The sequence below is a fragment of the Leopardus geoffroyi genome, chromosome E3 (assembly GCF_018350155.1).
Source record: "Leopardus geoffroyi isolate Oge1 chromosome E3, O.geoffroyi_Oge1_pat1.0, whole genome shotgun sequence".
In the NCBI taxonomy this organism is placed as follows: Eukaryota; Metazoa; Chordata; class Mammalia; order Carnivora; family Felidae; genus Leopardus; species Leopardus geoffroyi.
This window is the reverse complement of record NC_059340.1, coordinates 34,671,995-34,699,592: the sequence shown is the minus strand read 5'-3', so window position 1 is coordinate 34,699,592 and position 27,598 is coordinate 34,671,995. Positions and strand designations below refer to the sequence as shown.

Genomic DNA, 27,598 nt, shown 5'->3' with positions numbered 1-27,598 from the left:
CTAGGAATCAGAGGCAGGGGTTGCTTGGGCAATGTCTCAGAGACCTTTTGAAAGCCTGGTAACCCACGCTGAGCTTTGAAGTGCCAAGCCAAGAACGTGGGAGCAGGAAGGGGACTGTCCCAGCAGTAGATGACCTTGGTGGCCTGAAGGAGGCAGTGGAAATGAGGGAGAGAAACGGATGAATCAGAGACCTACTTCAGAGGCAGATCTGGGTTCCCTTTCTTCTCCCTTGTCTGGTGTCATCCTCCAGCTGATGACGAGGTTGTTCTGGTCAAGTTCAAGAAGTCAACACTAAAGTGTGGTAGGCTTTTATGCCAGTTGGCAAAGGGGCAAGAGTGAAGCCTGCATTTCTGCAGCAGCAGCCACACTGTGGACCAAAAAGCAGGCTGGACTGAGCCAGGAGTCAGGGATGCTGGCAGCTCCAGGGCGTGTATCTCTTGGCGTTTGGCCAGGATCATCCTGGGACCAGCCGCAAAGTCGCCACCACCGTCTCCATCCCGAGTGAGACAGCCGAGGTCAGATTTGGCCTGAACGGGAGGGGCAAGCAAGGGCCGGCTGGCCATCCCACACGTCAGCCCGTGAAGGAGCAAAGCCACCACTGTGTCTGACAGGGAGCCGCTCTAAGTGGGTAGTGGCCGGACTTGACTGGTGCCTCGAATTCACATCCCATTGGGACCAAAGAAGGCCCTGTGGTGGGGGCATTCGTTGTCTGGTTTGTTATCAATTCTTAAGGTCCCACGCTGGTGCAAAGTTCAGAGTGAGCTGTATACTTTTTAGCTAATGCTTACGTGATCTCATGTATTGATTAATCAGGTTGTTTAAAATTAAGTGCCACAAGTCAAATCGTCTTCTCTGGAGTTTAATTTTCACAGACCCGTGTGACTGACGTGGTGTAATAGGATATTCGGCATCTGTCGGCGGCTACGCGAGGGGCCAGGTTTCTGGATGAACTTTGGTTCCAACAGCAGCGCCTCGGCTAGCTAATCAGCTCTACGATCTTGGGTGTGTTCCCCAAACTACCTTAGCTTCATGTTCCCCCCCGATAGCTCGTAAGAGTAGTGCTTCTCAGAGTCGTGAGGATAAGTGGACTTAACATACGTGAAGGAAGTGGGTAGAACAGGCTGAAGCATACAGCAGGTCCTCACTAAGTGGCGGCCAGTGTCACTAAGGTTTGGACTCATTCCAGGTATCTGTAAGCCAAGCTGCGTTCTCCAGTAAGCCACACGTGGCTTCTGAGCACCTGCAAGGTGGCTAGTCTGCACGGATATGTGCTGTAAGCATAAAATACACGTGGGGGGGGCGCCTGGGTGGCGCAGTCGGTTAAGCGTCCGACTTCAGCCAGGTCACGATCTCGCGGTCCGTGAGTTCGAGCCCCGCGTCGGGCTCTGGGCTGATGGCTCAGAGCCTGGAGCCTGTTTCCGATTCTGTGTCTCCCTCTCTCTCTGCCCCTCCCCCGTTCATGCTCTGTCTCTCTCTGTCCCAAAAATAAATAAACGTTGAAAAAAAAAAATTAAAAAAAAAAATACACGTGGGGCTTCAGGGGTGCCTGGCTGGCTCATTTGGTTGAGCATCTGACTCTTGATTTCAGCTCAGGTCATGATCTCACAGTTCATGGGATCGAGCCTCGTGTCAGGCTCTGTGCTGTTAGTGCAGATTCTCTCTGTTCCTCTCTGCCCCTCCTCCGCTCTCTTTCTGTCTCTCTCAAAATAAATAAACTTAAAAAAAAAAAAACTTTGGAGCCAACCATAAGAGACTCTTAAATACAGAGAACAAACAGGGTTGCTGGCGGGGTGTTAGGGGGAAGGAGGAGTTCAATGGGCAAGGCGCATTAAGGAGCGCACTTGTTGGGATGAGCACTGGGTGTTCTGTGTAAGTGGTGAATCAGGAAATTCTATTCCTGAAATCATTATTACACTAAATGTTAACTGACTTGGATTTAAATTTTAAAAAAGAAAAGAAAATGAAAAAAAACCCTCATATCATAAATAACAACTAATAAAGTACACATGGGATTTCAAAGAGGTAAGATGACCAAAAAGGAAATACTAAAATTTCATTAGTTAGTTTTCATATTATAAGCTGGAATGATGATATTTTGGATATACCAGGTTAAATAGAACATACAACTCATATTAGTTTCATCTGTTGCCCATTTTTTTGTAATGTGGCCACTAGAAAATTTCAAATTGCTTCTAAGACTCTCATTTATCTTTCTTTTCGACAGCACTGGTCTAGAGGCATGATTTAAGAAAGAGGAATGATTGGGGCGCCTGGGTGGCGCAGTCGGTTAAGCGTCCGACATCAGCCAGGTCACGATCTCGCGGTCCGTGAGTTCGAGCCCCGCGTCGGGCTCTGGGCTGATGGCTCAGAGCCTGGAGCCTGTTTCCGATTCTGTGTCTCCCTCTCTCTCTGCCCCTCCCCCGTTCATGCTCTGTCTCTCTCTGTCCCCAAAAAATAAATAAACGTTGAAAAAGAAAGAGGGATGATTAAGAAGTGGGAAAAGCGTAGACTTTCCAGCCAGAAAGATTTAGGGGCTTATCTGGGTAGCACCATGCTCTGTATACTACTAGGGAAGTCCCTTACCCTCAGTGCGCCTCAGTTTTCTCATCCGCAAAGTGGGAGCAGACATCCCTACCACAAAGAATTGTTTTGAGGCTTCAATGAAATCATATACGTGAAGTGCTTAGCTCTGCCCTCGGCACACAAGAAATGTGCTCAGATGGAAACAAAGGTCATAGCTTTTGTAACAGGTGCTGGGGGTGTTTAGTATTCAGGGGGGGCTGAGTTGACCCTGGTCTGCCTTGTCCAGCGAGATTACGTTGGCATGCTGTTTTCACCTCCGTCGCCACATTTGACCTTCAGAACGACCCTGGGAGGTACCGTCAGCCCCTTACGGAGCTGGAGAGACGGAGGCACGGGAGCCTTTCAAGGCCTGAGCAGGAACTGGAAACCAGATGCTTTCCTGCCAACCCCGCGCTTTCCCGAAACTTGCAGAGCTTCCCAGAAGCGGGTTTCACTTTCAGAGGGCGTCCACCGCTGTCCCCTGATCCAGAGAGAAAACTAATAGCTCATGTGCCCCAGCAGCCTTCAGGGCCCCCTTGCCTGCCAGCACCGGCGGGGGGCAGTGCGTCATCGGAGCCGACTTGAAAGGCGGGAAGCGCACCCGTGGGCCTCTTGTTCTCCAGCCTGGTGGGGAGCAGTGTTGTGGCTTGAGGCAGATAAGAGGGGGCTCACAAAGCCACGCTCCCTGGACACCTGGGCACCCGCTGACGTCTCAGACCAGCCTGATGCCCAGATGTATGCGCTGCTGGGGGCTCAGGGGACAGTTCACCACACATGCTGCTTTGCAACTTGCTGTAACTTAAGATGTGCAACACTCTTTCTCGTCAGTACAGAGAGAGCTACCTCATTCTTTGTCTCGGCCGAATGTGATTCTGTGTCATGACCCACTGAAATGTATTCAGCCAGTTCGCACGGGTGGACATCTAGGTCGCTTTCTGTTCATATCAGTGAGACAAATTCCTTCAGGTACACCGATGCTGGGAAAGAGTGGTTAGTGCATTTAGAAGTTTGTAGATTTGGGGGCGCCTGGGTGACTCAGTCTGTTAAGTGTCTGACTTCGGCTCTGGTCATGATCTCACAGTTCGTGGGTTCGAGCCCCGTGTTGGGCTCTGTGCTGACATCTCAGAGCCTGGAGCATCCCTCGGATCTGTGTCTCCCTCTCTCTCTGCCCCTGCCTGCCCTCCCCTGCTTGTACTCTGTCTCTCTCTCTCAAAAATAAATAAACATTAAAAAAATTTTTTAAAGTATGGGGTGTTGGTTCCCCCACACCATCAACATGGCCAGAGAGTTCATGGTAGGAGGTCAGCGTGGAAAAACCAGAGGGAGGGTTTGGTGGCGGCTGGGAGGCCGGTCAAGAGGCTGGGGCAGCCGTCCAGCTAGGAAACAGACAAGAGCGAGAGAGGCGAGGGTGGAGGCCAGAGCTAGTGTGGAAGTAATACCCAGGGCGTGGTGCTGAGCGAGGATGATGGGAGGGAGGAAGCGAGCGCGGGTCTCGGGTTTCCAGCTTCGGCAAATTGGGTCTGTTTACTGAGGTGCTGACACAGGACAGGGAGTAAGTGTGAACCTACTGAGTTCAATATGCAGGACATCCTGGGGACGCCTGGGTCGCTCAGTCTGTTAAGCTTCAGACTTGGGCTCAGGTCATGATCTCATGGTTTGTGGGTTCAAGCCCCGCATTGGGCTCTGTGCTGACAGCTCAGAGCCTGCAGCCTGCTTCGGATTCTGTGTGTGTGTCTCTCTCTCTGCCCCTTCCCCATTAGCACTTTCTCTCTCTCTCTCTCTCTCTCTCTCTCTCTGAAAAATAAACATAAAAATTTTTTTTTAATATTCAGGACATCCTGTTGGGGGGTGTTTATACTGGCCTAAGGAGGAAGATTCAGGGATGGTGAATCATTGGTGGAAATCATGAGTGCGCGTGAGATCTCCCTGGACTGCGTGGATGGACGAGTGAGTGGGTGGATGGATAGATGGACAGACGGACGGACAGGTGGATGGGCGGATGGAAGAAAAGATGGATGGGTGGGTGGGTGGCTGGACAGGTGGACAGATGGGCACATGGATGACAGACATCTAGACTTTATTCTGTTTCGACTGAACCATATGAAATTGCTCCCTTTGTCTTTCAAAAATAACAAAATACTTAAGTTTACGCAGGCTTAAGTACTCAAGGGGGAAGGTACAACATGATGTCCGCAATTTACTTTGAAATGCATCAAAAAACGGAGAGGATTAATGGACGGGTCGCAGGGCCGAGACTGGTAAAATGTCATCGTCAGGAGCTGGGAGGTGGAGGCTGTGGACAGGTATTCAGTGGCAAATTCAACTTTTCTGTTTGTTGGAAATTTGCACAGTAAATTCAGGGACAATGTTTTTCAGGGGCCAAATGTTAGCAGTTCCACGTGACTTCACTTAATATTTCTCCCTCATTTGGCCAGGAGAACCTTCTGGGTTCCCATCTGTGGATTGGCCTTATTCTTCCCAGAGTTGGGGGCTGGGGGTCAGCGTTTCTCCCTCCCAAAGTTAATGCTGAGTTGCCCTAATGAGGAGATTGCTGCACCAAGTTCGTTGGTATCTGGCTTGTAATAATTATAGATTTCCTCTGCGATTTGATCCCATTGGTTGCCACAGCAACAGCGGTAATAGCTCAACTGAAGTGCTGTCACGGTGATTTAGAACCAACATGTCTCTTGCAGCCTCCGGTCCGGGTGCCCCCACCCCCTTGCTGTCGTCATGGCAACTGAGGAGCAGCACGTGACCAAAAGCTCTGTGTCCCTCCTCCCCCGCCCCTCCCCATCTTGCACCCTTCCCCACTTCTCAGCCCCTGTGGATAGGCATTGACCCCAGCTTGGGCTATACTGGGGCGGGGGGGGGGGGCGGCTAGAGTAATCAATGCCCCAGACCCCCCACCCCGAGAGAGGGTCAGGTGGATTGTCAGAGCCAGAGCCGCCCCCCTGGCCCCTGGGGGTCTCGGAGATGACTTGGTAGCCCTCAGAGCCCCTTCCTGGCTGTGGCCATGCCATAGGCGGGATCTGCTGGGGTGTCCCCACCGGAGTGCCAGTTGGGGGGGGGGGTTGTCGTTTAGGAATCCAAAGCCTTGGATCTTTGCTTTGTACTCCAGGGGTCCTGAAAGCGAATGAGAGAAAAATCTAGGAAGAGCATCCTGGAAGAAGGGGCGGGGACAGAGACCCCATTTCAGAAGGTCCCAGGTCAGGTGGCTCATTCTTCCGGTCTAAACTGAGCTGGGCTTAAAATGTCTTTTTAAAAAAGCCCTGTTCTATTTTTCTCTGTGTGTTTATCTCTTTTTTTTTCCTGTCTCTTTGTTTCTTTGAGGATCTTTTCCTTTCTGTTTCTGTCTGTTCCTATCCGAAAACCTCTTTGTGAGGCTACCTCTCAGCCTCTCACTCATTCCCTCCCCCCTCTTCACCCCCTCTGCATCCCCCTGCCTCCAGCACTTGCTGGGAACCAGCTGAGAGCATCCTTTGCCCAAATCTGCTTTGCTTCTCAGGCTCCTTTCCTTCCTCCCATATCTGAGCCCATGTTCCGGGGACTGGCTGGAAGTCCGGAGCGACCTCCGGAGGGAGAGCTGGTACCCGGAGGCATCTCTTAGGATGAACCCAGCGCATCTCATCCCTGGGACTCTGCAGAATGGCATAGAGGAGGCGTTTTAAGCAGGCGGGAGCTGGGCTTGCCGCAGGACCCCGACTGCCAGGCACTGTGAGTGCAGACGTGTGTCTGTGTGTGTGCACGTGCCCGTGCACACACGTGTGTGCACGCGATATGTATTTGCACACATCTACTGGTATGTGGAGGTGTGTCTCAACTTGTATCGGTGGCTGTGATCTGTGGTGCTGGGTGTGCAAGTGCGTGCACACGTGTGTGCCCATGCATATGTGTGCAAGTACGCCTGTGTGTGGCTTTTGGTCTGAAGGACATGCAGATGTCCATGACAGATTTTTCAAGGATGCTTAGCTGAGGGAACACAGTGGGATGAGCCCCTTTAAAGTGGGAACAAAATGAACAAAAACGGCATGAAAATGATAAGGGATTTGCTTCTGCCGGTGGGCTCGCAGGACCACCACATGCATTTGCCTCCGTCCCCGGGAAATGAGGTTAGGGTCACCTTGAAAAAGTCCTTCTGCACACACACACGTGCACACACACACGCTCGGGAATGGAAGGCTCAGGGGGGTCGCCATCGGGAGCACCTGGCTTTGCCCTCGTCAAGACTGGACTTTGCAGGGAGAATCTCTCGCTCGCCAGCCCGGACGGCTCGTGCCAAGAGCTGGCCCAAGGAAACTCTGGACGGCGACTCCCCCACCTCGTGTCTTTCACTTCTGCAGTCAATTAGAACTTCATCTTGGGTTTGTTCACGCCCCAAGAGGTGGCGAGAAGGAAGCAGGTTTAGAAAGCATAATTTCACTTGCAGGGCAAGATGTGGGAACCTGACAACTTGCCTGGCAGCCACGGGGGTCCTTCGTGCTTCGCCTGACCCCGAACACTGGGGGACCTGGTGGCCGGTCGCTTTGGGTGGATGCTAACTGCAGGCTGGGCACGCCCGGGGCGTCTTGGGGGAGAGGACGGGTCTAGACACTGGCACGGCCTCAGGAAGGCTGCATGCCAAGGATGGCACTCTGTCCCCTGCTACACCGTGACCTCTGTCTACACCACCTTGGTCCACCTGCCAAAGCCCTCATCGCCTTCCAACATCCACTGTCACTGCGTCCAGGAAACCATTAGTTAGTCAAGTAGAGGTGACGCTGAACGCCCTCCTCTCCCTGCCCCTGAATACCTCGTACCTCTGGCTTACGCACCCCACACACCTTTCCCCATTTGCCCATGAGCTGCACTTTATTTTACAAGGACTTCAAGAAAAATATCGACTAAGACAAAATACACACCGAGCAACTGGCCCGGACTCTTACAGCGTCCAGGTCATAAAAGGCCTAGCGGCTGAGATACGGTTGCAGGTTAAGAGACAGAGAAGCCGTGTGAGCAGATGCAGCGAGGGGTCCTGGGGTAGCTCCTGGAACACAAAGGACAGCCACGAAGGACATCGTGGGGGCAAGTGAGCAAATCTGAATGTAGGCTGTCTCTTAGACAATAGCATTACGTTAGTGATAAATTACCTGAACATGAAATACTTGTATGTCAGATCATTTGTACTGGGGGCACATGCAACGTCCTTGTCCTTCTGTTGTTGTTGTTGTTGTTGTTAAGAGAGGATGCTAATAGTAATTATGTTAGAGGATTGTTCTGAAAATTATAGGTGCCGTATCCTATGTAAAGAGCAGAGCACAGGATCTGGCCCAAGGTAGGTGATCGGTAGATGTTTGCTGTTGCCGTTGCTGGTTACCTAGTGTCATCCTGGCACCCTGCGATGAATGTGCCAGAAGGGTCTTTCTCTTCTGCACCCAGAACTGCCTTCATGGGTTTGCGACCCAGGTGATCACACAGGACCCATGCTCAGAAGAGCCTCACCCCACGCTTGGTTTAATGCCCTCCTGTTTCCATCTTGAAATTATTTTTTTTAAGTTTATTAATTAATTTTGAGAGAGAGACAGAAAGGTGAGGAGTAGAGAGGGAAGGAACAGGGGAGGAGCAGAGAGAGAGGGAGAGAGGGAATCCCAAGCAGGTTCTGCACTGTCAGCACAGAGCCAGATTCAGGGCTCAAACTCACGAACTGTGAGAGCATGACCTGACCCGAAGCTGACACTTAACAGACTAAGCCACCCAGGCGCTCCATCATCTTGAAATTCTTAATCCTTTCTTGACAAGGGGCTTTGAATATTCATCTTCGCTCTGGGTCCCACAAATCACCCAGCCAGTTCTGTCTGCACAGGCTTTTTATCAGACCCCGCTGGGAAGAGCTCTTAGACTAAACTCCCTGTTACCGCATCATAGCTCGGGCGGGCCCAGGCACATACAGTACATTAGGCACATTCCAGCCGTGACACCGCGTGTCGTCAGCCTGCACCACCCAATACGGCAGCCGCTCCCCACATGTGACAGTCAAGCACTTGCAATGGGGATCTAGTCCCAGTAGAGACGTGCTGTGCGTGTAAGAAATTTATACCGGCTCTTGAAGATGTTGCAGAAAAGAAAAACAGTGTAAAATATCTTATTAATAATCATACTGATTACACATTGAGATGATTGTCTTTCTAGATTGTAGGTTTAAGTAAGATACGTTATTATATTACACCTGCTTTTCCTTTTTCTTTTTTTAGATTTCAATTTTAAGTAATGTCTACACCCAAGCTGGGGCTCGAACTCACAACCCTGAGATCAAGAGTCGCAGGCTCCGCTGACTGAGCCAGCCAGGCGCCCCTGTTTTTACTTTTTTGATGTGGCTGCTAGAAAGTGTAAAGCAACTTCTGTGGGTTGCACTTGAGGCTTGCATTATATTTCTGTTGGACAGCACTGCCTCCCGCCAGATTACCTGTCATGACTGTCAACCAAACCAAGAGATGACAGCCCAGTGAATCAATTTCCAGGCTTTTTTTTTTTTTAATGTTTATTCATTTTTGAGAGAGAGAGAGGGAACGAGTTGGGGAGGGGCAGAGAGAGGGAGACAGGGATTCTGAAGCAGGCTCCATACTCTCAGTGCAGAGCCTGACCCGGAGCCCGAGCTCAGGAACTGTGAGATCATGACCTGGGCTCAAATCAAGAGTCAGACGCTTAACTGGCTGAGCCACCCCGGCATCCTAATTTCCAGGCTTTTAACCAGACTCCAGGCCTGATGCTCTGGCTTTAACCCATATCTCCCCCACCAGAATCCATCAGGCACCTCTCTCTGGGGGGGTCACTGCTGATGGCCAGCCTTTTTTTCTTTTCCTTTCCTTCTTAAAATGCCCCCAAGATACTTTCATACCCAAAGAGTTGGTCAAGTGGCCTAAATAGATTTGCAAGGCAGCACAGTGGCCCCAGGAGCACTGAACTTGGGATTGGAAAAATTGACTCAGGAATTAAAATCCCGAGGATTTTAAGAGATCAGCTCTCCTTTGTGGGGTGAGCCTGGGCCCTTTGCTTATCTTCTCTGTGCAGGGACACAGAGCAGCCCTCGCTGCAGAGTCTCACAGACCTGGGTTTGCAGCCTGGCTCTGCATCTCACGAGTCGTGTGACACAGGACAGGCCCCAGTGCCCTGAGTCTCTACGGGCACACCAGAGGAGCCAGCCTCTTGTGGGTTTTTTTGTTTGTTTTGTGTTTCTTTCCCCACCTTAAAACATTTTTTTAAATTTATTTTTGAGAGGCAGAAAGGGAGACAGAGCTTGAGCAGGAGAGGGGCAGAGAGAGAGGGGGAGACGCAGAATCCAAAGCATGGTCCAGGCTCTGAGCTGTGTGCACAGAGCCCGATGCAGGGCTCAAACTCACGAACCATGAAATCATGACCTGGGACTTGCCCTGCCCTGAGGTTATAGCTCCTCAGAGTGATCAAAACAACCTTAACAGGCAGTGCGTATAAATTCTCTCGTGGCCCTTTGGTGTCATGAGTGGGATGCTTGCACGCTTGAAAAGCAAGCCAGCTGTGTGGAAGGGGGGTGGTCTCAGTCCTGAGCAGGTGGATGGATCCTCAGCCATCTTGGTGCCCCCCGCTGTCCCCCTGGCCATAGCGGCCACAGAATGCAGGCTGCCTCAGTGGGACCCCGTGGCCGGGCATTCAGCTCCATGGGTGTAGGACACGTTCATGGAGCTTTCTCTGTGCGACATGGCACTAGGCGCTGGGGGTGCTGAGCCACATCGGTCACTTGCTGTCAAGTTACGCTGATGGTCCTCATCACAATGTGAAACTGTCTTATCTCTTGTCGGTTCCTTTCCTGGAAACAGAAAGTAGAGAGTGCTGTCTGGTTCTACCTCCCCCACTGGTCCTTAGGGTTGAGTACTCTGTCTTCAGGCAGTAGGCAATCAGGCAATGAATGAATGAATGAATGAATGAATGAATTTCACAGGCTAAAGGGAGAGACAGATTGTCACATTACAAGTGAACCGGGAAAGAACATGCATATAAGTTTATGGATAACGTACACATGATAGGGGTTGGCAGTTGTTGAAAGGAGGCAGTGGGTACGGACAGGTTCATCCTGAGTGTTTGAAATTTTTTCTTAAAAAAAAAAAGTTAGGTGCTGGAGAAATTACAGACGAGTGGCATCTAACCCTGAATTGATGAATCAGGAAAGCTTCCTGGTGGAAGTGGCCAGAGGGGCACTAGGAAAAAGTATGCCAGAGTTAGGGGAATGTAAACAGGAGGTGGGGGGCAGGAAGGACATTTCAACAAACAGTGGCGTGTGGGTGACGACCTGGGCACAGGAAAGAGCAGAGTGTGAGCAAGTCAGTGTCAAGAGGGCAGGGAGGGGCAGGAAAGACAGGTTTGGGGCAGGGAGGACCGTGTGCCCAGCCAAGCAGCGGGCCTTTATTCTGGGAATAGTGGAGAGCCAGGGAATATTCAAGTCAGAGAGCATCTGGGTAGCTTTGCTATGTGAAACAGTAAAATGGTTTCATTCAAGCCTTCTACCTGTTGCCCCAACCCTTCTCTTTTCCCCTGGAGGATGTCCAGGGTTTTTGTTTGCTTCAAGGAGTATCCTTGCAGAGATCTGCTTTTTTTAACTTAGCAAGATTGTTTCCCCCTAAAGGTATCAAAAAGTCATAAGCGGGGGCATTTTCTCAAAGGGAAGGAAGGTGGAGACGCCTCCTGATGAGAGTCAGACAACCAGGGAGGTTTGGACACCTGAATGGGTTTCCCCGCCATCAAAAGTGCCAAGCCAGGATAAATTACATCATAATTTTATTCACTCGAGTATTTGGCTCTGTGTGGACAAAACATAGGGAAAACAGTTGTCTTTTGTGTGTCCGTTTGGTTTGGGACAAAAGGGACACTTTTCTGGCCTCAAAAGCCCAGCTTTTTCTTTGGTGCCATGTTGTCCTCTGGGGGCCCCACTCCTTTAGCTCATAAGCTAAAGGAGGCACTGGCAGCTGTGTGGTTAATGGCTGCCGCCGGCTGCCCTCTGGCACCCCTTGAGGAGATGCCAGGCATCCCCAGGTGAACAGATGACCTTTTCTGTCTCGGAAAAATGAGGACCAGCTGGGGAGGTAGGGCTGGGCATGTGGACTTTCGGAGTCCTTGTTCGGCCGAGGTCACGTGCTTGACGGCCACTGTGGCCACATCAAAAGCAAGGGGTGAGCCTGCCTGTGTGGTTGGAATAGTTCTTACAGAAGGTGATGAATCGGGATGCTTTTTCATTACTGTATCCTTGGACCTGCCCTCCCCTGCCTCACCTGACCAAATATGTTTGAAGAGTTTGCCAGAAAAATGAGGAAACAAGAAAAGGTAGACAAACTCTTTTTCACAGATTAATATTCTAAAAGCTCAGCAAGCCGGGGCACCTGGGTGGCTCAGTCGGTTAAGCATCTGACTCTTGATCTCCGCTCAGGTTTTGATCTCAGGGTTGGGAGTTCAAGCCCCACATTGGGCTTCACCCTGGGCAGAAAGCCTAATCAATCAATCAGTCAATCAGTCGCTCAGCAAGCCTTCTCCATTACCCAGAGCTGTGGTCCTAGATACTAAGGAGCTCTAAAAATTCCAGTTCTTCCACTGAAAGGACCTTCCATTGCATTGGGCTCCTCGTAGAACTGGGGCCTCTGCACCCTGGAAGGGACGGCAGGGACAAGTGTCTGGGCATAGGGGAAGGGCCAAATGTGGCCTGAGGTTGGAACTGTCAATTAGGGCAATGGTAGCCAAAGGATGAGAGTCTTCGGGAAGGCTATGGCCAGTGGTAACTGTTGGTTTGAAGTTCTTGGTTCCTGTAAAAAATATCTTTATCAGCCTGAGTTGTCTGATGAGATTTCTGGGCGAGGAGGGAAGCTACCAACCTGCTAACGTGGCCAGGTCTTGGCCTGCAGGCTGAGCCAGCCCTGGTTCTAACCCAGCTCTGTAGTCTTGAGCTGTGTGTCCTTGCGCAAGTGGCAAAACCTCTCTGAGCCTCCCCCTTACCTGAAAAACGAGAAGAGTACTACTTGCCTTCCGGGATCAGGCTAGACAGTGTGTTGAACCTTGACCCAGGAGGCTTTGCTCTCCTGAATTGTAGCAGATCCCTCCATGGACGTGGAAATGAACGATCCTTTGAATTACTGAAAAGTGAAGACAGTCCCAAGGGATGGTGGGAACAGTGTCAGGTGCACTTTGTAACTCGAATGACCAACAGCGTCTCCAGGTCGCCCGCCCTGCAGACCCGCGAGGGAACGAAATGGCTCCATTGTTAGGTCCTGTGCCTTAGCAGTTCCTGGAGTCCTTAAAATGCTTCGTTTTCTCTGCACAGGAAACGTATCTCCTCCAGTCGTGCTGACCTTATCTGTTTGTCGCTGGTCCTCCCACGGGAAGCGAGAGTCCCGAGAACAAAGCGGGACACAGGTCCTTGTTCCGCATGGCATCTGGGGCCTTAGCACTTGTGGAAGTGAACAGACTTTAAGGGCCGGACCTTTCCCGGCTTTGACCCGCAGTGGCGTCTTCCGTGTTAGCACAAGCATCCCTTCCGACCAGATTCAGTTCCTTCCGTCCTTCCCCTTCGTAGGCTCGGAGACACACAGCAACTCAAACGCTTGCAGACGCTTCTTACCAAATCCTTACTGCCTCCGGAACCAAGGGTCTGCGTCCTCCCCTTCCGGAGGGCTCCGATTTGAAGCCTTGCCTCTTCTTTTTCCCCTTCACCCTGCTCACAGGCTGAGGGCTGCCCGTCTCCCAGCATCAGAGTGTTCATGCCTCCTGCACTTGTGACTTAAGTCCACCTCATCCTTCCTGGTGGAGGCTGGCGGGCGGGGCAGGTGGGCGAGCTGCGAGACACAGGCATGAGGAGGACAGAGGAGGTTGGGGCACAGACCAGCTTCCCTCTGGTGGAGCCTGGAAGTTCAGGCTCATAGCAGGGCCACTGCCTGTGCCAATAGCTCTTCCTCACACTTCAGGCTGTGCAACTAACCTTCCCTGCCGGGTAGAGGGTTCTTTGGAAGCCGAGAAGGTGGTGTGGGTCCTGTGTGTATCCTTCGGTCGGCCCTCATCAAACCAAGCGCCTCGTGACCTCGTGGGTAGATTTCATTCTTCCCATTTCGCAGCTAGGAAACTGAGGCCCCAATGAGTCACGCGGCTTGTCCAGAGTCACCAAGCTAGTATATGGCACACCCGGACCCAATTTATGGCTCACAGGACTCTCTCAGCTGCCCCCTCTGTCTTTTGCAAGAGTCAACACTTGCCTGTTCCCAAGAACAGTATTGCCCTCCCCTCGTACAGGTCGCAGACGACTGTGTGATGCCCCAAGAGGCAGGTTACAGGAAATCACGCATGCGGCGTGCAGAGAGCAAGGGCTGGGGCCCACACTGCTACAGAGGCAGCCGGGGGGGCTCGAGGAGCTGGATCTTCTGTCCCAGCGTCATCCATCACGGCCCCATGAATGAGGCCCTGCTAGCCATCTGCACTGGCCCAGGGCTGCGGCTCTATTGGTTGCCATGGCGACCCCTGGCCTTGACAACGGAGGCGCCCTTGGCTAAGTGTGTTGTCTTGTCCCACTGAGTCTGCAGAAAAGCGGACAGCTGGGGCTGCAGACAGGAAACGAGTGTCCCACACTTCTGCTTGCACTTTTGTCTTGGCCCCGAGAGCAGACAGAATGAGAGAGAGCATCTTTGGGGGCCCCAGAGAGGTCTGGGGGTCCATTTCTAGCCAATGACGCATGCAAAGCTTTCGTGTTCACGGGGCCTGTGAGGCAATCTAGTGGGAAGGTGAGTCAGACACCGTGTTCAGGACGTTTATGGAGCACGTACTATTGATGCAATGATTCTTGCAGCCAGCTACTGCTCTGGGACTCGGGATACAGCAGGAACCCAAGTTTCGGGTCTCAATTCACACTCTGCTAGCCCAGAGGTTAGGTTCAAATGGTATGATCCCCATTTTGCAAAGGGAAAATGAGGCACAGAGAGGTTGCTTAACATGCCCAAGGACACACAGCAGGTCAAAGAGTCTAGTTTCATAGTCAGCGCCCTGAGGGCCACCTCTCCAAACGGCCCTCACCAGATTCTTTCTCCCTCCATTTCTGAGGCGTTTGCCTCTCAAAGTCAGAAACCCTCCGTTTCCGGAGACCTGGGGATGATGCAGGCCTGGGTCAAGCGTAGGGTCCACCATCCACCTCTTATGACGGTGGTTCCCAGCCTCACTTAGGGAGCTTCACCAGCGCCCAGACGACACTGTCACGCCCAGGAGACCCTGGTTTAGGTGTGGTGGGTGGAGCCCGTCATAGGCGCTGTGGTCCTGGAGCTTCTCGGGAGCAGCCGGGGATAAGCACCACCGGCCTTGAGCTCTGAGACCCAGGAGGAGCCCATCAACGTTCTGAGCCTGCCATCCTGCAGATGGCTGGATTGCATTTGGAAGCTATGTCGTGTGTAGTAGGTGAGCGTTAAACAGCAGCCAGTGCTTTGATGACTTTTACTCTCCCTCCAGAGCTTTTTTTTTTTTTTTTTTTGCCCTTTCCCTGCATTCTGGTTTCCCCATTGATTTAAACACTGCCCTGGCCTCGCCCCGTCCCATCCCACCCTCCAAATGCAAATGGCAGATAAGAGGGAGCTGAGAGAACTAATTAGCATTTTAATTAAAGGAAAGGGGACGGGGAGAGGTGGGTGGGCCTGGAGGGCTCACTGTCTGGTTGCACCAGGGTTTGCGAATTGTTTCCACAGAGGCACACAGTAAGAAACAGCATTTCTTGCAGATGCCTTGCCTGCCCGAAACAAAAATCCCCCTCCCTCGCCTTGCATTCGGATAGTTCCTATTCTGTTTAGTTGATGGGTTGATTTAAATTTCGCTTGCACTTCTGATCACGTCAAGGAGGGACGGCCCTGGGGGAAGCTAGCCTGCCTTAACACCGACTGCCGTCTGTCTCCACTGGTGCAGGTTGCCCAGGGCGTGGTGGAGAGAGCAGGGAGACAGTTGCTCACACCGCCTCTGGGCAGGACTAGGGGGTCCGGAGCATTGCAGCGAGGAATCTTAGCCCTGGGGTTCTTGGCCAGTGCCTGTCAGATGGTTCTCAGGGTCCGAAGGGGCTGTGAAAGCCATGTGACCCAACACGTGGGGAAACTGAGGCCAGGGGAGGGATGTGTCTTTGGAGCCAAACTCGAACAGTGGTGGACAATCATGTATGTGATGACTTCAGACTTGGTGGGGGTGGGGAATATTATTGTTAAACTGTTTTAACACAAATTTCAGACCCGCTCACTAATTTTGTATTTTTAATTTTTTTATTGTTTTTATTTATTTTTGAGAGAGAGAAACAGCGTGAGCAGGGAAGGGGCAGAGAGAGAAAGGGGGACACAGAATCCAAAGCAGGCTCCAAGCTCCGAGCTGTCAGCACAGAGCCCGACACGGGGCTCGAACTCACGGACCGTGAGATCACACCCTGAGCCGAAGTCGGACGCTCAACCTCCTGAGCCACCCAGGCACCCCTGTGCTCACTATGTGAGTCCTCAGGTGCACCTTAAAAGGCAGATGTTGCCGTCCGTGTTCCATGGCTCGGATGTGCTGAGTTCACTCGCTGCATAGATTGACTGGAGAACTGCTAAGCTCTGGGTACCATGGGATGAAAGAAAGGCCTGATTCCCTCTCTCTTGGGGCTTGCATGTTTCTAAGTGGGACTGGAGTGCTCCAGGAAGGAGAGTGATGTGAGATGAATTATCCCTAGAAAGGTCAGGGACCAAGTAGAAAATGATGGAAGGAAAGCAGGAGAGGAAACCGAGAGAACACCGAGCTCAGTGCTCCAGTCCAGGAGGGACCATATTGCTCGTGCAGAGCGAAACCCCCGGGCACCCAGCTCCCTGCCATCACCATCAGGGAAAGGGAACCTTCCCTTGTGACTACCGTGCATCTGAGAGGCTCCTGAGCAAGTCCCCAGGGAGACTGTGCCCATCTGTCAGGCCCCTTTCCTCAGTGACCCCTAAAACTTCCATGGACGTCAGGCATCGAGCTCTAGACCCGAGGACTGCATCATCAGCAGAGAATACAAAAGACAGGGGCCAGTCAGAGACAGAGGAAACTCAGTTGTCTCAAGAGCCTGTGATCCGCCGGGCTGTTCACATCAGTTGCGCCTAATTCCCAGCACAACCAGGAAGAGAGGCATCGCCCTCGAATCCTGTCGATAAGCACACTGAGGCCCAGAGCGTTTTCATGAGCTTTACTCTGTTAGCTACATTAAGACAGCAAGCTTTGGGGCACCTGGGGGGCTCAGTTGGTTAAGCGGCCAACTCTTGATTTCGGCTCAGGTCATAATCTCACTGTTTGTGAGATCGAGCCCCGTGTTGAGCTCTGTGCTGACAGCACAGAGCCTGCTTGGGATTCTTTCTCTCTGCCCCTCTCCTGCTCACGTCTCCTTCAAAAAAAAAAAAAAAAAAAGACAGCGAATTTCACAGCTGAAGCCCAAGCTCCAGGCAGAGCACACATGTCTGTAGCATCTGTTACAGGGCACATGACAGACATCGCTAATGCATCACAGCTGGGTGCGGGTCACCAGCTCACCTCCAGCACCTACACACGGTGCCTGGCATGTCACAGGGCACTAAGTGAGTGACTTAGCTAAGTCATTACCTGCTAAGTGGATAACTGAAGCGAGCGGGTAAATGACAAACTGTAGCAGGCAGGAATTCAGACGCAGGCCTGCGTGACCTCAGTGTACAAGACCTTGTCTTGTCCCCTCCCACCTGTAAAAGGGGACAGCCAGCTCCCTAATTCCCTCGTTTGCTTTCTTTCTTTCTTTCTTTTTTTTTTTTACAGAGGTGTAATTCACATAACAAGATTATCCATTAACCAGTATAAGTGAACAATCTGGTTCCCCTTGGCGCATTCACCGTGTTAGGCAGACGTCTCCACCAGCTCCAGAAACTTCTCATCAGCCCGAGCAGAAACCCCACCATCCCCTCTTCCCAGTTCTGGCGACCACTGATCCGCTTTCTCTCCCTTTGGATGCACCTGATCTAGAAGTGCCCTGCACGTGCCATCAGTGTGTGGCCTTTCATGTCTGGATTCTCGCGCTGAACATCATGTTTTTGAGGCTCATCTGTGGTCTCTGTCAGTATGTCATCCCTTATTATGGTGGAGGAAGGCTCTGTGGTGAGGCTGCACCCCTTCTGGGTTACCCTTTCGGCCGTCGGTGCTCACGTGGGCTGCGAATAGTGCTGCTCTCGATGTGCACGTCCCATATTTGTTCGAGCTCCTATCTTCCACTCTCTGGGCTGTTCGCTTAGGAGTAGAATTGCTGTACCATGTGGGAAAGCTTAACTTTCCGAGGAACCCGTAACTCTTTTTTTTTTTAACTTTTTTTAATGTTTGTTTTTTGCGAGAGACAGACAGAGTGCAAGCAGGGGAGGGCAGAGAGAAGGGGAGACACAGAATCTGAAGCAGGCTCCAGACTCTGGGCTGTCAGCACAGAGCCCGACGTGGGGCTCGAAGTCACGAACGCGGAGATCATGACCTGAGCCAAAGTCGGAGGCTTAACCGACTAAGCCACCCAGGTGCCCCTCTTTTTTGTTTTTAATGTTTTTTTATTTTGAGAGACAGAGAGAGCAGGGGAGGGGCAGAGAGACAGAATCCCAAGGAGGTTCTGTGCTGTCAGCACAGACCCGATGAGGGACTCAAACTCACAAACTGTGAGACCATGACCTGAGCTGAAATCAAGAGTCAGACACTCAACCAACTGAGCCACCCAGGCGCCCCAGAACACCTAAGTGTTAAAGACTGGAGGTGTGGGAGCTAGTCTCTGGCCCCCTCCCTATCATCCCTCACCCAGAAGGTGCCCTCCCACATGCCTGGGGAGCCTCCCTCCTCAGCTCACGGTGACCCCCCTGCATCGCACTGACATGTTGAGTGCTTGTTCCCTGCCCCCCCCCCCACCCCCACCCAACTCCCGGACCTGGCTGAGCAGGACCCTTGTGAATAAGACAGGAGAGCTGGGCCTGCTCCCCCATAGAGAGGGTCTCCAGAAGGCCCTGCGCCTCATCTTTTCTTCCAGCGCTCCGTGGTCTCGTGTGCTGGTCACCCTCCCCCTGCACCTGACCCTCCCCATGCACCATCCCACATCTCGTCACACCAGAGCATTTGCCCAGGCCTCACCTCCCCTTTCCTCGGTGGCTGCCAAAAATCTGCTCCCCTTTGAAGGGGCAGCTCTGGTGACATCTCACTGGCATCACAATGCACCTGCCAGAACGCATCTGTCCACGTTCCCACAGCGCCTTGCTCATACAGGCAAACGTCGTGATTTCACCCCGTCTTATACAGAATTACTCGCTGACAGCGAACTGGAAAATTTTTATACACATCTCTCCCCGGGTTATTTTAAGGATTTATCGACATGAAAGGGAAAGCAGCCTCGTACATTAAATTCTCCCGTTCTCCCCCCTCCCCGGTACTCCTCCCAACCCCAGCCCCGCCACTGAATCATGAGTTTCAGAAAGAGGGGGGCCTTTTTTCCATCTCAGAACTTACCTAATGCAGTGCCTTGCCCGTAACAGGAGCCTAATTAATTGTCGTTGATTGAATTAGTGGGCTGGAGAGAGTGAGCGCGTGACGTGGACTCTTCTGATTGTTGGAGGCATATCGTGCTAAGAACTCCCTTCTGATGGAGATCGCGTTTCTGTTATAAGGTCAGTCTCTAGTGCAGGCCACCGAAATGTCACCACCATATATCTCCCGCGGTGACATTTTGTAATTGAAAGTGCTGCAGGTGTCACTCCTACTCTGGCAGAGCATTCAAATGTTGATACACGAGTTCTCGGAGATTCTCGCCGTTGCAAACACATGTTTAATGGAAATTGGATTGTGTGCAGCCTTAAGTAGTCCCCTTGGAGACAAATGGTTTTGAACAAGAGTCAGCAACCGCTCTTTCTACACAGTTACCTTGCCGCTAAATCAACAGGCCCGCTTTGAGTTGGACGTGCCGGAATAGATAAAAGGAAGAAAAAACGTCCACTGAGTGATCAAGGAAAGAATGGGTTCTCAGTTAATTTATGGTCACACGGTCCACGCCCGTGCTTTCCTCTGGCGAAAAGCAGCAAAAATTGCCTCTCCGAGCTAGACCCTTTGTAATCATCAAGCCCCAGTATATACTGTGGTCAGGTGTTGTGTTACCCGCTGAATTATTCGATGCTGGAATGAGTGAAAAAGCGAGGGCTTCAGGGTCAGACAGTCTCAGGCATTCCTGTAACCAAGGCCAAGGACATAACCCATGCGAGTTTCCAGGCCCTCACCTCTGAAATGGGGAGACACACTCCCTGCTGGATGGTTGTGGTTGGAGGGCATGAAGTGCCCTTCAGAGCCTCCCCAGGCCCTCAGACTACTGTCACTGCCACTCTGGAGGCATCCCAGATCCCTCACCAGGAGAGAAGACTTTATCCTAGCCACCCTGTGGCTTAATTCCCGCTGCGGTGCCCAGAGGAGAGACCATCAGCCGTCCCATGCCTCCCAAGATCTGGGGCTCGTCAGTCCGATACTCTAACTGCACTGTCAGCCGGACTCTGTTTGCAAGCAATAGAAACCTGGAAGCTCAAGCAAGCTAAGGAGAAGAAGGAGGCGGGGGAGGTGGGGTGGCATCTTTCTTCTGGGCTTCGTTACCAAGGACGGGTAGAAGCGAGCCCTTCTCCCTCGGTCCTGATGTTTCCTTCCGAATCCGTTTGGCGAGACGTGGATGAGCCTGATGTTCCCGGCCCTCCCCCTCCACACCGGCTCACCCCCAGGGAGAGCAGGGCTCGGGTCTGCCCCAGCACTGTTCAGCAGTGAGTGCTGTACATGTGGCCACGCTGGGCTCCAGGCTTGAGATGGAACCAGGGAGCCTCAGCGTCCAGGGTCTGCATCCTGTCTGGCAGCTGCACTCTGTGGCACGTTCGGTCTGCGTGCCCGCTGCCCTCACAGGGTGGAAGGTGGCCGACCCCACCACGCCCAGGACGCTGGCCTATCCTGGTCCGGTCAGCCGCAGCCAGTGGGTCCCACGGCACGGACGCGGCCGCCAGGTCTGCTCCCCTGTGGACAGAGGGGGAGGCTTCTGACGGTGGGGAGGCATGGTGTGCGGAACAGACACCCCAAAAAGTACCTCCTGTGCCTGCTTCCCAGAGAGCACCTCCATTGCCTCATCTGTGAAGATAATGGCGTATCTCCCGGGGCCCTGGGGTGAAACGGGGTGCTATCTGCAGCACACCTAGGTTCTCAGGGCATCATAACGCTCGCAGGGCAAGCGCTGCTCCTGACTGATCCCAGCGCCCTGTGCCCAGTGCCCACTGGGCGGCTTGCACATAGTAGGTGCTCCGTGCATGTCCACAGAATTGGTGCGTCCTCAAGCCAGCGCCATCCGCCTACGCTCCTTTGTTCCGTCTTTGCTTCTACTAATACAGCCCGACGTCCCATTAGCTCTGGGGGCACTGGGTTGGGAGTCCTGCCAGCCCGTCCTCCTGAGCCTGGTGCCAGATGCCCACACATTTCCTCCCCCGTGCTGCGAAGCCCGCCTGCCACTTCCAGCTGGCACTTCCTCCACACTGTCATCGAGTTGGTGCTTCGTTGCAGAGTGAATGAGGGACACCTGTGACTCAGTGACTCTGGGGTCACACAGATCTGTTTACAGATCCACTCTTAACCTCTCTGTGCCTCAGTCTCCTCATCTGCAAAAAGGGGACCACAGAGCACTGTTGTGGGCACTCCTAACAATGACGAATACTAATTGTGCCGCACGCAGAGCCTGGCGCGGTGTGCAGCTGCAGAAAGGAAAAGGGGTCCGCGAGTCGTGAAGGGCTCCATCACTGTTCTGCCTGGGGTAGCCTGGGGCGGGGGGAGATGATAAAAGAAAACAAAGTGGGGGCCTTGCTCCAGGCCCACAGTGCAAAGGGCGACTAGCAGATCTAGCCAGGGAGCGCGGGACTGGGGAGCCGTCTGGAGGCAGCCAACAGACTGGTAGCGTGGGGGCCGAGAACCCTCCCTCCGTGGGTTTCAGAACAAAGCCCCGCATCCCGAGAGCCCCCTCCATCCCCAGCAAACTCTAGACAGTTGGTCACGCTGGAGACATGCACTCCCCAAAACGGACCACCAGATACTGCGCTGGGTCCCAGATTCCCAGACAGCCCCGGGGAGACCAGTGTTCTGTTGGGGGGCAGGGCAGGGGGGCTCCCAGCTGCTCTGAATCCTCCTCCATCTGAGCCCCCCCCTCATCTCACCGAGTGCAGTCGCTTGTCCCCCCGTGGATGACGCACTGAACTTATCGGCTTGCCTACAGAGGGCTCTCAAGCCAGCTCTGTCCCCTTTCTCCAGTTTTCCATCTAGGAAATAGGCATAATGACCCTGCCTGCAGTGTGGCCAGGGTCCCATGAAAACACTTGCGAACGGGTTTGTATTTCAGTAAATCTCTGCACCCAATGGTGGGTCTCAGACTCGCGCCCCAGAGGTGGAGAGTCACGTGCCAGCCAGGTGCCCCCCTGCCTTTCTCAAGTGTATATTCAGCATGAAAGCAAAGGATGTGATGTCAGAAGCACCTTCTCCATGACGTGGGAAATCGCAGGACGTGGGATTCTTGGCTGCAGGGACGAGCCCTTGGCTGGTCTGACTGTGCATTTCTGTTTTCTTTCAGGGTGAAGCGTGTGCAGGGAGCCTCTGTTCCTGAAGGAGGGAATCATGGCTTTCATGTTGCTCACCCGGCGGCTGGCCTGCACCTTCCAGCACAACTACCGCCTGCTCGTGCCCAGTAAGCCCTGGGGGTCTTGGCAAGAACTGGCCCTGATGGGAAACACAATCCAGGCTGGGAGAGCCCTGGCGGGTGAAGAGACCAGCCAGTCAACGTTCTGGGGCTATTCCCTCTCCCCGGCCACACACGCAGTAAAACTGTCCCCATCACCACCACTCCCGTCTCCCATCTCCGCCACATGCTCCTGTCCCTGCGTGGACAGCTCTGGGTCGGGCAGGAAGCTGATGCGGCCTGGAGGTGGCGGCCCCAGCAGCCGGGAGGCTCCAGGCTGCCCTCACAGGGACTGTTGGGGGAAACAGAGCTGAGCTTGCTGCCAGGAAATGGGAAGGCTACAAGCGTGCTTGTGACTGACCTCAAGGCAAAGTGTGCTTCCAGGGCCCTGGACAGGAAGCAGCAGCCCCCTGCTGCCCTGTCCCTCACCTCCGCTCACCCGCACCCAGCCAGCCCGCGGCACCACTGGCCGCATCTCTCCAGGGCTTCTGTTTCTCTGTGCCTCACTGAGTTCAGGCGGCTTAGCCAGGCCCGCCCCATCAGCAAGCGCCCTGCCGGTGAGGTCTCACGATAGACCTCCCTCCCTCCTTTCCACGAGGAAGGCACGCATGAAGCCCATTTTACAGGAGAGAAAGCTGAGGCTCAGAGAGGCAAAGTCACACGGCCACTTGAATGCAGGTCAATCTGGCTGCAGATGCCGGGCTGTTATCCCTCCTCCATGTGCCTCCCTGGGGTTCTGGGAGACACAGGGGCTGGCCGTGGCCTCCTGTGGGCACCTTGCACCCCCCCCCACTCGCGTCTGTCCCAGCTCTGTCAGAGCTTCGTGCTTTGCCATCACGATGTCCCTTTGTTAGTCTCATCTGCCTTTTGAAGGCAGAGTGCTGCCCACAACCTTGGTCTGCATCTTTAATGCTGGGGTTTATTTATTTATTTTTTTTTTTAAATTTTTTTTTTTAACGTTTATTTATTTTTGAGACAGAGAGAGACAGAGCATGAAGGGGGGAGGGGCAGAGAGAGGGAGACACAGAATCGGAAGCAGGCTCCAGGCTCTGAGCCATCAGCCCAGAGCCCGACGCGGGGCTCGAACTCACGGACCGCGAGATCGTGACCTGAGCTGAAGTCGGACGCTCAACCGACTGAGCCACCCAGGCTCCCCAATGCTGGGGTTTATATCCTGGGTGGGGTAAAAAAGCAGGCATGCTCTCCCATACACACAGGGGTATTAGCAGGTTTTACTTTAAAATAAACCTTTTAGGAGCGCCTGGGTGGCTCAGTCTGTTGAGCGTCTGTCTTCGGCTCAGGTCATGATCTCGCGGTCTGTGAGTTCGAGCCCCACATCAGGCTCTGTGTGGACAGCTCAGAGCCTGGAGCCTGCTTCAGATTCTATGTCTCCCTCACTCTCTGCCCCTCCCCTGCTCATGCTCACTCTCTCTCTGTCAAATATTAAAAAAAAAAAAAAAAAAAAACATAAAAATATTGAAATAAATCTCTTAACTTGGGATGATTTTACAAGTACAGTGAAAGTACTAAGACAGTACAGACAGATCCCATAGGCCCCAGCGTCCCCCTGGTTAACATCTTACATCACGAGGATGCTCTTGTCAATAACTAAGAAGCTGACCTTGTACATTATTGCTACCCGAACTCCAGACTTCTCTGGAGATTTCACCAGGTTTTCCCTTAGTGCCTCTTTCCCTCCCAGGATCCAGTGCGAGTTCCCACATTGCACTCTGGGGTCCCAGCTCCCTGGTACCATCTGGTCTGTGACTGTGTCTATCTTCCCTTGTTCTTGACCCTGATCGCCTCGAGAAGTGAGTAGGTTTGAGGTTTTGTTTTATTTTATTCAGTTATAAGAGAAGCATCTTAACGCTTACCCATTATTATGTTAAAAATAAACCCAAACCGAGGCGCCTGGGTGGCTCAGTCGGTTAGGCGTCCGACTTCAGCTCAGGTCATGATCTCACAGTCTGTGGGTTCGAGCCCTGCGTCGGGCTCTGTGCTGACAGCCCAGAGCCTGGAGCCTGCTTTGAATTCTGTGTCTCCCTCTCTCTCTGCCCCTCCCCCCTTCATGCTCTATCTCTCTCTGTCTCAAAAATAAACAAAAACATTTAAAAATAAATAAATAAATAAACCCAAACCGACGCATGATGCCCAAGTAGTGTGCCCCTAGCAGGAGGGAGAGTCGGCCATAACTAGTACTGCTCACACCCGCTGGGGGCGGGGTGCCGTACTAGGTGCTGGGGATGCTTCACTGACAAGAAAGCGTGGCCTGTGGGGCTCCGCCTTTGTAGGTCATTCTCAAGGACATCCCTTCCCAGGGAGACAAGCAGGGGAGAGCCTTGAGTCAAGGCTCCTACACCTGGGCCACATTCCACCCAGTCAGCCTCCCCGACAGGCAGAACTCTGAGCCTCTGTTTCTCGTCAGGAAAGTGGGTCTCCTCGGGAGACTGAGGGCAGTGCTGGGGTCCTACTTGCTTCGCACACCTCTGTATCAGAAGGAACAGTTCAGGGGCGCCAGGGCACTCTGATTCTCTCAGCAGGCACACTTGCTCTCAAAAAATAAGTAAATATTTTTTAACGATGCAAACGCCCTTCGTTTATATTTACACAAGCATGCATAGAAAAAAAGAGACAAATGACTAATCAGAGTTATCAGGTCTGCATTTTCTTGGCAAGAGTTAAATCTTTTTTTTTTTTTTTTGGCACACTTGTGCCAGATTTAGAGATAAGAGGTTTTTTTTTAATTTTTTTTTTAGTGTTTATTTATTCTTTTGAGACAGAGAGACAGCATGAACGGGGGAGGGGCAGAGAGAGAGGGAGACACAGAATCTGAAGCAGGCTCCAGGCTCTGAGCCATCATCAGCCCAGAGCCTGACGCGGGGCTCGAACTCACGGACCGCGAGATCGTGACCTGAGCTGAAGTCGGACGCTTAACCGACTGAGCCACCCAGGCGCCCCAGAGATAAGAGTTTTTTAATACTAAACCGCGGTGTTGGCAAAGATAGAGGAACATGTGTGTTCATACACTGCTCATAGGTAAGTAGCAATAAGGAAATAGTTTTTTGGGGTGTGTGTGTGTTAAGGAGGCTCCACACCCAGTGCGGCAGGGCTTGAGCTCACGACCCTGAGTCAAGACCTGAGCTGAGATCAAGTGTCCAACACTTAACTGCCTGAACCACCCAGGTGCCCAGGGGAAATAGTTTTAAAATGGTAGCTAAAGTTTAACCCATTTAGTCCCCTGGGAGAGGAAAGCAGAGACTCAGAGAAATTCCGTAACTTTCTCAGAACCTTGGTGCTAGCAAGTGGCTGAACCTGGCTTTGAGCTAAGCCTGGCTGGCCCCAAAAGTTCCAACCTTAACCACTATATTAGTTATTTGTTGCCATATAACAAATAGCCTTGGGGCGCCTTGGTGGCTCAGTCAGTTGAGCTACTGACTTCGGCTCAGGTCATGATCTCACAGTTTGTGAGTTTGAGCCCCCCGTCAGGCTCTGTGCTGACAGCTCAGAGCCTGGAGCCTACTTCAGATTCTATGTCTCCCCGTCTCTCTACCCCTCCCCTGCTCATGCTCTGTGCCTCTCTGTCTCTCAATAATAAATAAACGTTAAAAAATATTTTTTTTTAAATAGCCCTAACTTAGCTGGTTAAAATAATGCACATTTATTATGTCACAGTTCCTGTGGTCTAGGAGTCTGGGGGAAGCTTAGCTGGGTGCTTTGGTCTTTCGTGAGGATACAGCTGAGCTGTTAGCCAGGGCTGTGGTCTCGTCAGAAGGCTCACCATGGAAGCTGGGGGTTCTGCTTCCAAGCTCGTTCTCATGGCGCTGGCTGGATTTGGTGCCACGTGGACATCTCCACAGAGCAGCTCACAGCCTGGCACCTGTGTTCCCCGGAGGGAGGGAGGGTGCTTCAGCCCACCACCACGCTCACGGTGTTTAGGTGTCTGTGTGGCATCTCCACCCACTGACCGCTGTGGAGCCCTTAGACACGGTGGCTCGTGTATCAGTGCTCCCAGCGGCATTGTTTCTTGCCCCTCCCCCACAATCACTGATAATCTGATGTCGGCAAATAGAGTGCAGAGACTGGGAGACTGGACAGCAAAGCTGTTATGTCCGGGTGGTGAAATTACCGATACCTTCCTCAATGAACATGTTCTCAAAAACTTCAGTGGGGTGCTGCCTCCCTGAGAGCAGGTGAAAGAAAGGGCTGGAACTTTGCTGCTCAGTGATGACATAGTGCACAACTCCCCTCTGGCTGTACCGGACCTGCGATGCATTTGGCAAAAGACCCGAATAGCCGAGAGAATTCCTGCCCCCTTCGGAGAACAGAGTGCCCAGGAGAATAACAGAGAAGGAAACCCTGTATCATCAGGCACATCCTCAGCCCGCAGTCTCCCTCCCGGCAGGTGCAGACATAGATTGTGCTGAGCGAAAGGACCGCCAGAGTTTTAAATTTTTTTTTTTCAACGTTTATTTATTTTGGGGACAGAGAGAGACAGAGCATGAACGGGGGAGGGGCAGAGAGAGAGGGAGACACAGAATCGGAAGCAGGCTCCAGGCTCTGAGCCATCAGCCCAGAGCCCGACGCGGGGCTCGAACTCACGGACCGCGAGATCGTGACCTGGCTGAAGTCGGACGCCTAACCGACTGCGCCACCCAGGCGCCCCAGGACCGCCAGAGTTTTAGAAGGAAACGAAGAACCACTGGAGATGGACCGTCCCCTGTGTCTCCATCATCCACCGCCATCCCTCTGTGAGGGGCCTGTCTCCTCCTTTCCAAGTCCGTGGCCGTGTCCCTGCTCCAGATGCCTCAGCTCAGGTGAAACGAGATGCCGCCGTCTCCTGAACGACACCAGAATGGAACTCAGTGTCTTGAGGCTGTGGCCTGCGATGTGTCTGAGGAATTACGGCAAGCTCATAGGACAGTGACGCTTGTCCTTTTATCCGGCCATTACTGCAACACTGTCCTTCTCAGAGCTAACACAAGGTCTCCAGGAGCCTAAGGAGCGAAGTTCTCCGTGGAGCGAGGAAATACCAGGAACAGGGGGACGGCTCCCCCTTCACAACAGCCCCCCTCCCCTGAGCATAAATTTAAAAGATGAAGACCACCCACAGGCAACAGCTGGTCTGCCACGATTGTCGTTTGCATGGGACACCCCCTTGGAGAAGGACCCCCACGCCCCAGCTGACCAGACTGCACGGCAGCCAGAACCCGCTCCGACATCTGCTGGAATGAGGGAAAACGAGGAGGAAAAACAGGAAGAAGAAAACTCATGTTCCCAAGAACAGTGACACCAAATAGGATGTGTTTGCCACTG

General features: G+C 52.7%; 1 protein-coding gene across 3 annotated transcripts in view; it reads left to right on the top strand.

Annotated features, from left to right (window-relative positions):
- ABAT (4-aminobutyrate aminotransferase) overlaps nucleotides 1-27,598 on the top strand; it is an 89,647-nt gene that overhangs the window by 23,081 nt on the left and 38,968 nt on the right. The window contains exons 2-3 of one of the 3 annotated variants that reach the window (XM_045460608.1): nucleotides 19,117-19,217; nucleotides 22,181-22,294. In XM_045460608.1, the coding sequence (XP_045316564.1) occupies nucleotides 22,225-22,294 (70 nt within the window). In that variant the 5' untranslated portion in view covers nucleotides 19,117-19,217; nucleotides 22,181-22,224. Of the gene's footprint in view, nucleotides 1-5,899; nucleotides 6,277-19,116; nucleotides 19,218-22,180; nucleotides 22,295-27,598 lie in introns of those variants that run through there. The other 2 variants (XM_045460609.1, XM_045460607.1) reach the window with 2 other exon arrangements.